The 15,263-nt window shown below is 57.1% G+C and overlaps 1 protein-coding gene across 1 annotated transcript in view; it reads left to right on the top strand.

The window, feature by feature from the left end:
- The window catches only part of COL13A1 (collagen type XIII alpha 1 chain), a 78,969-nt gene that overhangs the window by 28,823 nt on the left and 34,883 nt on the right, over nt 1–15,263 (top strand). The window contains exons 13-17 of the mRNA XM_036091182.2: nt 1,666–1,692; nt 2,461–2,496; nt 11,903–11,947; nt 12,865–12,897; nt 13,598–13,624. Of these exons, the coding sequence (XP_035947075.2) occupies nt 1,666–1,692; nt 2,461–2,496; nt 11,903–11,947; nt 12,865–12,897; nt 13,598–13,624 (168 nt within the window). The remainder of the gene's footprint in view (nt 1–1,665; nt 1,693–2,460; nt 2,497–11,902; nt 11,948–12,864; nt 12,898–13,597; nt 13,625–15,263) is intronic.

Genomic DNA, 15,263 nt, shown 5'->3' with positions numbered 1-15,263 from the left:
GCTCTCTCGACATATTTAGTGCAACTGAGCAGCCGGGCAGGCATCTGAAATGGGTTCTTTCAATCTTAGAGCCAAGACGAATGTCCTATGTTACTGAAGGGACAGGGTGAAGGACAAAGTCTGTCTAATAATGTTTCTTTCACATGATTGAAAAAGAACTGTTTTTGTTTCTTATGACAAAAGCATCATGCATGCATTGTGAAAAATTTGGAACACGGACAAAGAAAACATTTTAAATTATCTATTTTGCCATATCCAGAGTTCACCATCATTAACATTTTGCAGGGTCCTGCTATTTTTCTCCTTAGACTTGTCTGCTCGTAAACATTTTCCAGGTTGGTCACGTTCTGAGTAACGTCACAGTTTGTGTCCCATTATGTTTTTCACTTAACACCATAAAGCACACCCTTGCTTTGGGCCGGAGTCTCCCGTGAAATGAATTTTAGGGCTGCTGGGCCTATTTACGAGTAGTTAAAGAGTTCCCTCCTGTGATAGAGATCCCTGAACATAAATGTGTGTGTGCATTTCTGATGCTTTCGCTGCAATAGCTTCCCAGTGATAGAATGGCTGGGTTGGCGGTGTCCCTGCCACTCATCAAGTACGGCCGCCTTCCGTGTCACTCGGCCTCACCTCTGGGCCTCGCAGCTGCTCTAGCTGCCGCTGCTGAGGCTCGGTGTAGGGCCCCTCTAGGCCAGCAGCAGCTCTGGCCACCCAGGGCACCCAGCGTGGCAGCTCAGCTCGGTGTGAAAACCTCACTTGCCTGCCCTCCTGCCCAGCTCAACCTCCACAATGAATTTTAAATATTTCTATGTTTTGGGACCCCGGGGAGAAAGACTAGTCTCACTGCCATGGGTTTGTAGATGGGAAAATGGAAAACCTGAAAGGAAGTGAAATTTAGGAAACTAAACCAAACCAAGCTGAGAGAACCCCCCAAAAATACCCAAAATCCACTTTTTCGCTGACCCCAACCCCCCAAACACGTCGGGTTCCCACTCACTGAACCCAAGCCAGGTGGCTTTCTTTGTTAGGGTGTTTATAAAGAAAAAAACCAGGAAGCATGTTTTGAAATCCATGGAAACAGACCAGACTTGGGCATCTTGCTTTTCTCCAGCCTGTGTGTGCTGCCCAAACCTCCGCCCCAGACCGCAGTGGGGCCAGCCTGCCCTCGCCTCTCCCCTTGGGCTCCCGTAGGCCCGGGGCCCACGCCACCTCCCCACGGCCGAGGGCTGTGGTCACAGCACCCTGGGCCGAAGGAGACAGAAGACTCCCCTGAAGGCTGGCAGGGCCAAAGGCAAAACCAAGGCTCTGCTGGGCAGGGTCGGCGTCCCAGGGAGGGGTCCCAATTAGGAGGTGGGTGGGTGGGCAGGGACGCGGACCAAACCACACTTGTCATTTTAACAGGCTGCCGCTGACCTATTTTCCAGTGGGTGAGCACAGCAGAGATGCCCACGGCGCCCACACTGGCTCCAAAGGGAGCTGTGAGCCTGTTGTCCCCACACACATTCCACAGGTTTCAGATACCGTTCCAGGATCCTCTAGCTCTGTTCTCGAGCACACCCACAGCTCATGAGCACTCCTCTGCCCCAAGCCTTCGCAGCAAACACGCCGACCTGTGCTGTTTGCCAGCAGATTCCATCTCCACTCACCTTGCTCTTGCTTCCACAGGGCTTACCCGGGCCTCCTGGACCGAAGGTGAGGGCCCTTCCGGGCGGTGCACTGAATGGGTGGGAGAGCTCTCTGCGGGCTACTGAGTGAGCAGCTGAGAGTGACCTCCGTGAGAGATGGGTCACGCTTTGCTCACTTCAAAGTGTCACCCTCCTCCTGGTAACAGCTTGGGTCCCACAGAGATTGCACTTGAGTGCCCAGGCCCAGCCGGTACTCTGACCAGTATGGAGGCTGTAGTCCCCCCTTCTGAGGAGCTTAGAGTCTGGTGGGAGACTCCAGGTTGATGCCCGGGGCACTGTCACAACATCCCAATCAAAGAGGGTTTCCTACAGAGTCAGAACTGGAAGGGACCTTCGGGATCATCTGGTCTCTTGGGAGACCTTGTCTGGAAGCCCACGTGTCAAACCAACTCTCCCTCTGAAGCGGGGGGCCCTGGGGCTCGGGGGACCAGGAGCTGCAAAGCACTGACCCTGCCCAAGCATTTTGCACGTGTGGAGGCTGAGAGCCCTGGGGGCAAGTGACTTGTCCCGGTTCGGCAGAGTCAGCAGCAAAATTCAGGTCTCCTGGGCCCCTGCCAGGTGGACCCTTTCCACCACGCCTCCGCCTCTGCAGGATGGGGACTTGTTGTGAAAAGAAGAGTCTCTGTTGGCTTCAGAGGAAGCAAGCTATTGTTCCAGGGAGGGCTGGAGGATTTACAGTCATTGAGAAGAGGAATGGCAATGTGAGGGCAAGAGAGCAAGCCAAAATGGGGCATTTGGGAAAATCTCACTAATTTTCTTCTTTTTGTTCCCCCAGGGAGACCCAGGAATCCAGGGCTACCACGGCCGGAAGGTAGGGAGCAGGGGGAGGGAAGGACCCTACGTCCCCAGTGGTAACCAAGTAGGGCCCCACCACCGCGCCAGCAGGGGCAGGACTTGGTCACGCACACCAGACTCAGGGGCATGTCTGCACACACGCTTGCCCAGCGTGAGCCTCACATCTGTGAGGTGGGCTGCACAGGAGTTTGTGTCTCCATCTGGGGAGGATGAGGCTCAGAGGGGCAGGGCCTCAGGTTATCAGTGGCCCAGCCCGACCCCAGACCCAGGTGGGTCTCCCACCGACAACCTGCATCCCTGTGTCTCTACCCAGGCAGGCCAGGTTCTCACTGGCCCCCGAGGGCCTGGTAAATGGGAGCAGATTACCAGGGTCCGCCCTGGGCAGAGCTCCATGCTGAGCATGGTGGGGGCTACAGGGGTGGGGGTCCCAGACCTTCTTTCTGACAACCTGCAGTCTGGAGAGACAGAAGGATTCCTGTACAAATAACCCTGGTGAAGGCAGATTGTGCTAAGCAATCATCACAGCATTGTGTGAATATGGATGGTGGGGGTTAGAGAGATTAATTCTGGATTGGGAGGAGTCTGTGAAGTCTTCTGGGAGAAGACAGCCTGGGAGCTCCATCCTGGTGACTGGGTGGGTGTATCTGGGTGGGTATAGCTGTGTAACAAACCATCCCAAACTTCCTGGCTTAAAAGGATGATTTCTCTCTCATTCTGGTTCTGTGGATGGGCCATCTGGGAGTTCTGCTCCTCTGGGCTCACTCATGCAGTTGTGTCAGATGATGGATAGAGAGGCCAAGCCGTCTCATCCACGTGTTGGGTGGCTGGTGCACGCCACGAGTGCGGCGGGGGGAGCCTCTCTTTTCCCTGCCATGGCCTCTCAGCCCCCGGTAGGCTACACAGCTGTTCTTACAGCATGGTAGGCCCAGGGCAGTGTTCAAACCTGCCAAGTCTGAGTGCATGAGAGCTTTTCCAAAGCATCCAAGGCCATCACATTTTTCTGACGTCCTATTGGTCAAAGCAAGTCACGTGGCCAAGTCATGCGGCATCAGTGGGGCGAGGGGAAGGGACTCTGCCTCTGCTTCTCGTGGGAGGAATAGCAAAGCATTCATGGCCATTTTTACCCACCACTGTTGTCCCTCAACCAGCAAATCTGAAGGGACATGGCATTTTAGACAGGGAAACAATTTGAGCAAAGGCCCAGGGGTGGTCATTACAACAACGATAATAACATAAAAATAATCTTAGCCATAGTCACCACTTCCTGAATGCCCACCGTGTGCCCAGGCTGTCCTTCCATGTGACTGCCCTGCAAGGCTGGTTCTGTTCTCCCATCTAACAAAGGAGGAACCTGAGGCTTGCCCAGAGTTTCATGGCTTGCAAGTGGCAGAGCAGGAACTCAGTCTGGCCTGGGTCCTTCCGGTGGCACCACCCGCTGCGGGGAGCCCCGTGCAGTGCTCCAGACCTGGACCCGGGCTGCAGGAGAAGAAGGGAGGCAGGAAGGAAAGGGGGGACAAGAAGAGGGAGGGATTTGGGAAAGGGACAGATTGCTCCAGAGAAGCACATTCCTCACACTCTATAATCGGGCGGCTGCCATCACCGCATTGTTTTATGGGTGTTTGGAGGGGGGTGAAATGGCAGGACCTGAGAGACCTTTAATTTGTTCTGCATAAACTGAGAAGTTTGTATTGTGTCGGGAAGTGGAAATTATAGCCTCTGTGGTTGCTTCCAACCACGCACGCAGACTCGCAAGACTTACTGCCTCCTGGCGCAGTGCAGGCCCCCGGGGGCACAGCAATGCCAGTGGCAGGCATCTGCATTCGTGGGCCAACTGGAAACCCGGTGCATCCGGAAAGGAGGTTGGGGGTCTATTGTCCTGAGGATGGAGAGACCTCAGCTTAAGGCTGTGGTGTCAGGTGACTCTCAGGAGGCTACAGGTGCCCGTCCCACGGTCCCAGCCCCACTGGGGCCGCGGGGGTCTTGAGCCAGTGACCACTATCCCCAGACAGAAGTTTGCTTCCCATCAGAGCTCTGAGATCAAGAGGCTAACGCCCAGGGACAAGTGCCGCAATACTTCACATCTCTGATTCTGCCAAAGTTCACTTGGTCCCCATCCCACCTGGTCCTCGCCGTGACCCGTTAGAGCTCTTTATCCCCCTGGTACAGATGAGAAGTTCAGAGAAGTTACTGCTTTGCCCAGGGTTGTATAGCTGGTGAAGGATCATGCTGGAACTGGAAGCCGGGTCTCACGCGCCCAAGCCCCCAGGCCAGTGTTCTTGTCCAGGCAGCAGAGGGTCTCAGCCTAGGCTGAGCTAACTGTGCACGGTCCCTCCTCCCTGTGCCTTCTCTGGGATGTGGAGGCTTATCTCCCGAGCTTCTTTTTTCTCTCTCTTCCTCTCTCGGCTTGGAATGGGGCATGGGGGGTGGGGAGACAGCTGGCTGCTGGGAAGAGGACTTTGTCCCCACCCCACCACCCAAGGAGGAAGGAGCGAGTGCTGGTGGTGGGACCACCCAGCTGGGACAGAGGCGGTGGGACTGCCCCTGTGTTTGGGGTGTAAGGGGAACCCATGGGGTAACCGACAGACCCTCCTCATCTGCTTCAATTGCCCTGTCCCGGAGACTTGATACACATACAGGGAGGTCTTTCTTTCAGCAAGGGTGGAATTTAACTCTTAGCAAAGATGTTTCTTGGCCTGCAGAGTTTGCCAATGATTAGTTCCGTCCATCATCACCGCCGCCGCCCTCCCCCCCGCCACCCCCCACCCTGCTGGACCCCGCCTGGCATCCTCTCAAAGGCCAGCCAGGCTAGCAGGGCAGGCTTCCTCTCTAGCTCCTTCGGATCAAAGCCCAGTGTGGCCAGCAGGCCCTGCGCTGCCCCCAGCCCTGCTTGGGACCAGCCCTTCCGCCTAGACACCGCGAGCAGGTTTGCGCACCCATGTAGTACCAATTTGATCCGAATTTATGACCACCGATCTACTTTAAATATGTTAAAAGATGCAAAGTGTGTTTAAAACATTACAACCTTGGCTCTCTTTCAAGGGGATTGATGGGTATGGTCAGACTGTATGTGGATCACAAAACCTGGTGAGAGTTTATCTGTAAGCGTGTCGGAGCTGGTCCGGCTGACTCAGCAGCAGGGGGCGCATTGACGCGCGGGCAGTCTTGGGGGTAAGCCTTGGGGTTCTCGTGAAGGACCGTGACTGAAGCGCACTGGGGGCTGTGCGTTTCCAGACCAGAGAAGGCAGGATGTGCCAGAGCAGCTTCTGAGAGTGGTTATTCCTCCTGGAGGCTGTGGGGCCCCCAGGGGCAAAGGTCAGACGGGCCCTAAGGTCAGATGTCTAGGGCACTGGGGTGAGGACGGGAGGGGCAGAAGCTCGCCCACCCAGCCCAGGTTGGCCCCCCACTGTATGGCCATGTGGTCCTCAATTCTACAAAAGGGCATGATCATTCCGATCTGCCAGTCAGAGCAGGGGGCCACGTGGGTGGACACATGTCTGCAGAATGACAGGAAACATTATCACGGCTGCCTCACTGGCTTTTTCAACGGGCCAGCTGCGGACGTGCCACGGTGCCCGCATCATATTACTGAAGCCTTAGAACAACCCTCAGAGGAAGGCTTTATTCTTAGCCCTAATTTACAGATGAGCAAACTGAGGCCCACAGAGGGGAGTCCCGGAAAGTCCACAGCCAGGAAGTAGTAAAAACAGTTCTGTCTTATCCCAAATCCTTGCCCTGAATGACTGTACTACCTGGGCCTTATGAGCCGGGAGAGGGGCCGGATGCCGCGTTTTCCCATTTCCCGTAGGCCCTCCTCCCCTAGAAGGAAAGAAGGTGGGAACTGGGCTGATCTCCTTCCTGAGGGAGAAAGCTGGGGCTGGATTCGGGCCTTTCTCTGAGCTTCCTAGGTTCTCTGCGAGCCGACCTTGGGGTCCTTGATGCGTTTCAGTCAAAGAACCCAGGAAGTGGAGTGTTTGTCCATGAGCACTGATCCCCCCAAATGATCCCCCAAGGACTTAGCATGGCCCCGGGACTTCCACTAAAGGCAGGAAAAGGCAACTTGTCTCAGGCCCGCACCACCGCTCTTCCTAAGGCCCCCTGTCCCCCTCTGGCTCTCGGAGGGCCTGAGGAACCCCAGGCCTCCCGCAGCACTCATGCACAGTGGAGCGCTCCATGCGGATGGACATGGTAGATGCAGGAGCCTTCTGGGGTGGGGACAGAACTTTCTTTCAAAGCCATGAAATCCTACGGGGGACATCCAGACCATTTAAAATAAAGCAGAGCAGGGATCTGAGACAAGGGCCTCAGATCTGAGGCCTAGTGGGGGCTGAGAGTCTCACCCCGCCAGCCTCCAGCCCCCAGCTTGTGCTCTCTGGGCCCTGTTTCTCCCACACTCCAAAGCCCACAGATTAATTAGAGCTGACTTTTCTTTTTGGAGCTAACTACAAAATCAACCGATCTCAAATCGAGATTACAAGCCAGCCGCCCTTCCAAAGCCCCAGCCTTCGATGGGGCGCCTGACCCCGGTAATTCCCCAGATTACTTCCTGCCGGTCCTAATTACCAGAGGAGCTGACATCTCCCCGGTTCCAGTCCTCTCCTGTCTGGTGCTGGCTAGGGCAGCGAAGAAGGAAATGAGCTGCCTTTTCCTGGAAGGGAGGCCGAGGAACACTCTGCCCTTAGGGCAGAAAGAGACATTAGCCTGCCTCACCTGGCTTTCCCAGCCCAGGAAAGGAACCTGGTCCAGCCTCGAGGCCTGAGCCACCTGCTGGCCTCCGCCCCCCACCCCCACCCCAGCCCTCCACAGCGGCTCTCAGACAGGCCTTCCTCCTCCCTGCAGAGAACAAAGAGTCTGTGTGTGGAGCTGCTTCACCCGGGGCCCTCCCCATGGCGCTGGGCTGCACAGGAGCTTCATCCCAGGGAGATCCATTCATCTCCCACACTCCTCTGGCCTGACCTCTGCTTGGTTGGGGAGCTGACCTTGAAGCCCCCCACCTCCCTCCAGACTATGTCTTCTTGCCAAATCCCTGCCCTGCTTATCCAACAAACAGTAAATCACCAATTAAGAGGCCACTCGCACAGGACAGGAGCATGGCCATTTTGTGCTCCAAGGAGCTGACTTTCCTCCTGTCTCGGTAATCGAGCGGTCCCTCCACCTGGAAGCCGGGACCAGAATAGAAAACCTACTGGTGCTGCAAGGCGCTCTGTGCCAGGCCCGGCTGGAGAGATAGTGGCATCGTAAAAGGCAGGGCTGGGACCGGCCTTCAAGGTCATTCGAGGCAGCCCCCTCTCTACCCACCTGTGCTCACCCAGAGCTTTCTTAGCCACAGTGACTGGAATCTACCCCTTCCTGGCCAGCAATCAGGCATTCTTGGGTTAACCAAGAGGTTAAAGAGCCAGGCTCCTCGGTGGTGGGATGTCCTGGCCTGGGGGTCTCTGGCCTGGTTCCCCTACTGCCTCTGCCATCCATGCTCTGTGCCCCTGGGCAACGCACAGAGTGCCCACCTCCCCAGCTACAGAGTGGCCCAGGTGGGGTCGCTAGGAGCCCACTGGGGGAGCTCCTGGTGTCCTACTGGGAGGATAAGGGAAGGCAAAGATAAAGGGGATAAATTGGGGACCTTGGACTTGGACAGACTATGAGAATTCCCTCTGTACTTAAGATGAAGACACTCGAGTTAGTGAAACTAAATTCAGCACAATTCCAAACCTAAACCTTTTAAACAGGAACACTTTTAAGAAGAGAAATGGGCAAAAGGACCCTCATAAAGACACACTGAGGGGAAAAATTGTGTAAACAGAAGTCATGGTCCCCCTTTTAGCAATAGCCGCCGGAAACCCCCTTCTCACTCCCTGCAGACAGGTGCCCTTGTCCACAGCCACCCCGAAGTCCTTGACAATGACTCAGCCCTGTCTCACCTCACAGATCCCAGAATCAGTGCTTCCTGGTGTCAGACTGGGCCGGTCCCCAGGGCAGAGGTCAGGCTGGGGTAAGCCCCGCCTGACGAGAGTGGAATGAGCCTGCAGGGTGGGGTCAGCCGGGGGCACCCCTGCTTCCTGCCCGACAGAAGGGTGGGGGTGAGGGAGGCCTGAAATGGGATCAAGAGAGCCTGGGTCATCTGTAGAATTAAGAGACTTGACCCAGAGGGGAGGGAAGGGGCGAAGGTCAGCCACGCTAATGAGGAGGGCTGCCTCCTTTGGAGGCTCCAAGGGGCCCGGAATTCCCTGGAGAGGGTGGTTTTGTCTTTACATACAAGGAAGCACGGGCTGAGGACTACCCCAATTAGCGGGAAAACCTCACTCCTGGGGTTCGCTCTGCACTGCTCCTGCTGAGATTGGAGACAGAAGCCCAGAGATGGGGCTCGAGCAGACCCCCACCCCACCCCCCTTGCTGAAGCTTCTGCAGCTGTCCTTCCAGGTAGGAGGGAGGGAAAGCAGAGACCCCCTGAGACCCGTCCTAGACCAGCATTTGCCCCACAGCTGAACTCCCACCTCCACAGCCTTGCTCTGCAGCTGCCGACAGACCCAGTGTCCCCTCCCCAGCTCCGACCTCTCTCCTGGCTAAAGGCCTCAGGCAGGCAGGGCTGGCGGTGGCTGGAGAAAGGGCCAGAGCAGTAGTAGGCCAGTGGACTCCAGTCTGACTCACTTTGCAGAGGAGGAGCCTGGACCCAGAGAGGGAAAGAGGCTTACCTAGGGTCACACAGCCTTTCCTGACTCCCAGCCAGTTGCCCCAGATGGAGACGAGGAGAGGCGGGCAGGGCCACTGAGGGAAGGCGAGGGAAAGACAGGAGAAGAGGAAGGGCCAAGCTGATTTCCCACCTGGACCCCCCACCCCTGGGGACTCTGTCTTCGGGGTGTCTTCGGGGCTAAGTCAGCCTGGTTGGACCAGTTGGAACGTTAGCAGGAGATCCTGGGTCCTCTGAAGGAGACAGTGATAGGGGCCCTCGGCTGGGACTCCTGAGGAGGGGGCTCTGACACCCTCGTGGCCACAGTCACCAGGCTTCTGACGAGGTCCTGTGGCGCCCTCTGCTGGCCACAGAGCAGACCTCTGCTGGCGGGCAGGGCCCTGCCCAGCTCCTTCCTCCGCCCAGCGTGGGGTTAAAGACCCAGCCCCCCAGCCCCGGGAGCTGCCCTCCTGCGCTGACCCCTGCACCCTCTGAGGCAGGGACCTGAGGGCCCTCCAGCTGAGAGGGGCTTTAGAATCAGCCCATCGATGCTTGGGGTTGGCTTAGAGAAATGGGTACCTGGACTTCGGCAAACAAAGACCTGTGTTCAAATCCCTACTCTGCATGACCTTGGCGATCACACCTGGCCTCTCAGAGCCCGTTTGTTCACCTGTGAACTGGGAATAAAATCCATTGCCACATCGGAGAGGAGTCTTGGAGATTGAATAGAGGAAAGATGGAAAGCCTTTAGCCTTGTGCCAGGCGCATGGCAGACACAGTAAATGGCCTGTAAGAGGGATTTCCCAGAATTTGGGGCCTCGGGGCAATGACTCGTCTGCTGTGTTCACCTCCTGAGTACGGATCCACTAACCTTGCCTGTGGCTCAGGACTCAGGGCTCAGGGTGAGGAAGGGCTCCTGTGTTTGGAGCTAAAGATTCTGGGCCTTTTGCAGAATTCGGAGACTTAGCCCAAGGAGGATGGAGGTGAACGATCCCAGGCAGACATTAATTCATGCATGCCGATTACAAATGCTGCATGGTCCCCGCTGCATCCAGGAACCAGCATTGGGTATGGGCATAGCAAAAGGCTTCACAGAGGAGATGGTATTTGACCAAGGCCCCTAACAATGAACAGGGTGTCTAGGGAACATCAGAGAGGCATAGAATCCGGGGCGCCTGGGTGGCTCAGTTGGTTAAGCATCTGACTCTTGATTTCAGCTCAGGTCAAGCTCTTAGGGTCACGAGATCAAGTCCCACATCAGGCTCCATGTCCAGAGCTGGGTGTGGAGCCTGGTTGAGATTCTCCCTCTCCTTCTCCCTCTCTCAAAAAAAAAAAAGACATGGAATCCTGAAAATGGGTGGTGTTTTCAGGGAAAGAGGCAGTAGGTATCGGGATGTCAGGTGATGAGGCTGGGGAGGAAGCCGAGGACGGAATGCCTGGCCCCGTTTCTGCGGGCAATGCCGAGCAGTGGCTACTTTGCAGTAAGGGAGTGTCACTGTCCAGCCTGTGTCCCGGGGAGCTTCCCCAGACGCCAGCGCCGAGGCCCAGTCAGGGAGCAGAGAGGGTGGAAGAAGTTCTAGCTTTGGCCAGCGGAAGGGTGGATAGGACTTCCCAGAAGACGGCAGAAGAGAAGGGATGAAGGCAGCGGAAAAGATAGAGGCCAGGTGGGACCAGTGTCCCCCTCTGCCCGGAAGCCTATGGGAACTGGGGCCTAGCCTGAAGGCCACAACTCTTGGGACCCAAGTGGGGAGGCTGGGCCAGGACACAGTGTGTCCGGACCCCATGGTGCCATCCCCAGCGTGCAGCTGCCTTCAGACACAGGGAGCCACAGCCAAGCGCTGACTGTCCCCTGTCGCTGCTGGCATTCCGAGCCCGGGCTGGGGCTTCATTTGGGCTCAACTCGCTGAGACCAGAGCTGCCCTCCTTCCTCTCCTGAGCACCACCCCCTTCTCTGACACAGTAGGTCAGTCTCGACTCATCTACTCTTGACCTCCATTTGTCACTGGCTGTCATCTCCAACCCCATCTCCTTCCTGTCCTTCCTGAGCTCACAGCCCCACCCCAGAAGTTTGGCATTTTCACGGGGAGGGAAAAGAGGTTGAGGAGAAAGACAGGACACTGCTGAGATCATAGAGCAAACCCCACAGTGTCCCAAAGCCACAGTTCTCCTGGTGCCCACGGATGGGTTCCAGGTAACACCCTGCCTCCACCACCCCCCAAACCACAGGCTGGCCCTCAGCTGTGCAGGGCCAAGACCCCCGGGCCCTTGGGAAGGGTTAGACCCAAGGAAGCTGGGAGGAAGGGGAGCCCCAGATGAAGAGGAGAGGCAGGAGCCCATGTGGCTCAGCCAGCAGGTACCACAAGAGCGAAGCTTCTGGAGTGAGAACGGAGCAGGAAGTGCTAGGTGGCGATGAGAGGGAGGAATGCGCGGGTGAATGGCCAAGTGCACCGAGCTTTGACCCAGCTGGGCCCCTGGCTGGTGGTAGGTCCTGCACAGCCCCTCCTGCAGCCCCTCGGGACTCGGACTCTGCTGGTGAGCCTCTCTCTCTTGGGGGGCCTTCTGTGAGTTCACGTAGCTAAGAGGAACGACGGCCTGCGGTGGCTGCCGGGTCCTCGGAGCTCATTGTGAGCTGGACAGGCGTCCCAAGCTTCCAGACCAGCCAGCAGGAGTATCTCGTGGACATCCCTGCAGGCCGTGCTCCAAGGGCCGAGGCCTCGGGCTAGCCTGGGCCTCTTCTCAGTGTTTCTTTTATTTCTTCCTTCAGGGAGAACGGGGCATGCCAGGGATGCCGGGCAAACATGGAGCAAAGGTACCTGCCCCTCCCCGATCTCCGGCAGCACCCCCCCCCCCCGCCACCTGCAGCCCCTGCCTGAGCTCCGGCCCTCTCTCCCAAGTTCTGGGACACCTGGGAGGCCCAACTCCTTCTCCTTCCCATGTCCGCTGTGGAGACCTGAAGAGGGGGTACACATTTCCCTCCCAGCCCCCTCCCCCTGCGGTGTCAGCCTGCTCTTCCGGGCGGGGTGCTTCTCTTTGGTCCATGAGCCAGCACTCCCCAGCGCCCTCCTGACATGGCCGGGCCTCCTCCTGGGCATCTCTGGGCCATAAAAACGCTTCTCGGGTAAGCCCAGCTCTGGCTGCCGTCCCACGTGGGGAGTAGGGACTCCCTAAATATCCCCTCCACTTACGATTGACTACGTGCTGCATCTGGAAGCCTATTTACCTCAAAGTGGCTGGTCTTGGGCTGATGTGGAAATGGGGTTCACTCCCAGCTGCTCCCCAATCCATGAAGGCACAGATCCAGAGAGTTCTCTGTGAGAAGCCCACCTGCCCACTCAGGGGTGAAATCAGCCATCTCCCGTTCTCCCCTTCCACGCGGCTCTCCTTCTACCCCCTTCCCTTCCCAGAGCCTCCTCCCCCTTTCCTATCCCACACTGCACCCCAGACACACCCCCATCTGGACACTCCTGGGCTCCTTGCCAGGAGGGCCTGGGAGCCGAGCAGGTGGGTGGGAAGCCTGGGGGACTCAACTGTGCTGCTCAGAGCCTCTGCCTTCCTGGGGACCCATGCTCCCTGTGCCAGACTCAGCCACCCACCGTTGCCGTGGGTCCGGCCAGCAGGCAGAAGCAAGCAGTCTGCCTTCGCATCCCCCCCGAGGGGAGGCTGGGAGGCTGGCCCCTCCCTCTGTGCTCTCCCCAGGTCACCATGCCTTTTTCTTCTCTCCGCCAGGGAGCTCCTGGAATTGCTGTGGTTGGGATGAAGGTCAGTGGCATGTTAGCACTGCTCACATGAGGGGCAGGATGGGAGGCAAGGAGAGAGGAAGACGGAGTTGGGGCTTCAGGGACTCTGTGGGGTGGCCCCTCGGCCAAGGAGGAGGCAGACAGGATTCAGAAACATTTCTCAAGGCAACGTGTATGCCATTATGCACAGCTTGAACTAGAGACGTTTTAACCAAGCCTTGCATAGTAAGTAGCTAAGGTTTGCCAGCCTTAGCTAGAGCAGCACCCTGCCAGGGGCCAAGGGGACCCGGTGCTTTCCTTTATACCTCAGAATCCAACAGCTGCATGCTCGCAAAGCTCCCGACAGGAGAGCAGGAGTCCTTCCCCTGAACCCCATGCTAACCGCATTTGGTCGGCAGGCAGATGCATGGGGACACCCAGAAGCACAGATGTGGATCTCCCGGCAGGTCCACAGACCGGGGGCATCGTGTCCAAAGCAAATGCCCGTTCCTTCCTCTCCCCCCGAGCTCACACTTGCCACATCCCTCACCTAGGGGAAGAATCGGGAAGAGTCCAGGAGGCCTCCTTTGGCCTGGGACCTGAAGCCTAGGCAGAGGGAAGCCCTGGGCTGGCCAGATGTTTCACGCACCCCATGAGGACTTTTGCTCATTTATTCGTGCATTAGCTCTCACTCTCTCTCCTTCATCTCTTTACCGGAGTCTTCTTTTTTTTTTTCCACACAGGGTGAGCCAGGGACCCCGGGAGCCAAGGTACTGTTACAGAGGGAATGTTCTGGGCTACACGGAGCATCAAGCTTTGGGGGGGGCAGCTACTGCTATGCTCTCGGCCCCCCTGGGGCTGGCCTGGAGCTGGGGGCCCGACTGAGCAGAGGAGGGCCCACCCACGAGGGGCCTGCTGGTCAGGAATGCCTTCCCCTCCCTGATCCTGGCCTGGAGCTCGGTCAGTTTGCCTGCACACGGGTTCCAGCAGGCAGTAACTCTTGTCCCTTGTGCCTGCAGGGCTCTCTGTCTCTCTTGTCTCGTTCTATAAGGGATGTAACATGAAAAACGTTTCCATGCCAGATATGTTTGGGAAGTACAGAGTTAAAAATATTTCACAGGGTTTTTTGTTGTTTTTGTTTTTGTTTTTGTTTTTGTTTTTGTTTTTGTTTTTAACTGCAGGCCTTCTCAGGGCCTTTAAGATGCTACGTGTATATTGGGAAGCTCTAAAACTGTAATCTCTGGTGCAGCATTTTCAAACTTTTTGACTAGAGCATCCTTTTCTTAAGAGGAACATCTTATGGGACTAGTATTCTGGAAACGCTGGTTTACAATCACTGTCCACCATACCCCTCACCACCCCCCCAATCCTCGTATCAGTGACTTTCTCTTCTTACCCCAAAGGGAGACCCAGGAGCAGCAGGGAAGCCAGGGCCCCCAGGTTTGCCGGGAAAGAGGGGGCAGAGGGTAGGATATTGTGTCTCTGAGTGTGTGTCCCCTTCAGACCGGCCTCTGCTGGTCCTCCGCTCCCTGCCCACCCCCCCATGGCCCGTGTGCTCCCTGTAGTGTGTTCGGGGTGCATGTGTCCCCAGGAAGAGGGGAGTGCCCGGATGGCCTGGCAAAGCTTCAGAGATCCTGCACTCGGAAGCACACCTTCCCCCTCGAAAGCGTTGGTTCTCAGGAGTAAAGAACAGCAGAAGGGAGGCCTCCCCTCCCCCCACCCCCACTGCCCCCACGGCCGGCCTCCGGAGGGCAGCACCTACATCCTTCCCCTTTAGACTCGGCCTGTTTCAGGGCCTGCCCCAGCTCAGCACAGCCCAGGCTGTTTTGTCATTCACCTTCTACCCCAGGGCAGGTGGCAAGCGGATGACACCTAAAGACTTGGTGTGGCATCCTCCGTGGCTCTAGCTGGAAAATTCATTGAGACACCTGGCAAACTATGACCGCAGGGCCCTCCATTTCTGTAATTAGCTACAAGAACCAGCGGCCATCAAGCTGCGGAGGGGGCTCTCGGGTGTTGACCTGGTGGGGTACTCTTGGGGTGCTCTCCAGATACGGGCCACTCTGGGAGGGCCAAGTGCCGTCTTCATGGTGTAGAAGATGGAGCTTCAGGAGGGCTGGGGAGTGGGCCTGCCTCTGCCACTTGAGGCCAGGAGGGGTCGTTCACAGCCATGGAGTCTCTTTATCTGTGCAGCGAGAGCAGAGCTCTGTGATGCACGACATGGGGGAGAAAATTCTTCATGGCCGAAGAAGATGCTTAGGGCGGAGTATTAGCTTGCAAGGGCTGCCCGAACAAAGGACCACAGGCCATGTGGCTCAACCACAGAAGCTTATCGTCCCACGGTTCTGGAGGCCAGAAGTCTGAGATCAGGTGTCGGCAGGGCTGGTTCCTTCTGCAGGCTGTGAGGGA

Source organism: Halichoerus grypus, chromosome 7 (assembly GCF_964656455.1).
Source record: "Halichoerus grypus chromosome 7, mHalGry1.hap1.1, whole genome shotgun sequence".
Taxonomy (NCBI): Eukaryota; Metazoa; Chordata; class Mammalia; order Carnivora; family Phocidae; genus Halichoerus; species Halichoerus grypus.
Note: the sequence above shows the minus strand (reverse complement) of the source record. Positions and strands in the feature narration are given on the sequence as shown.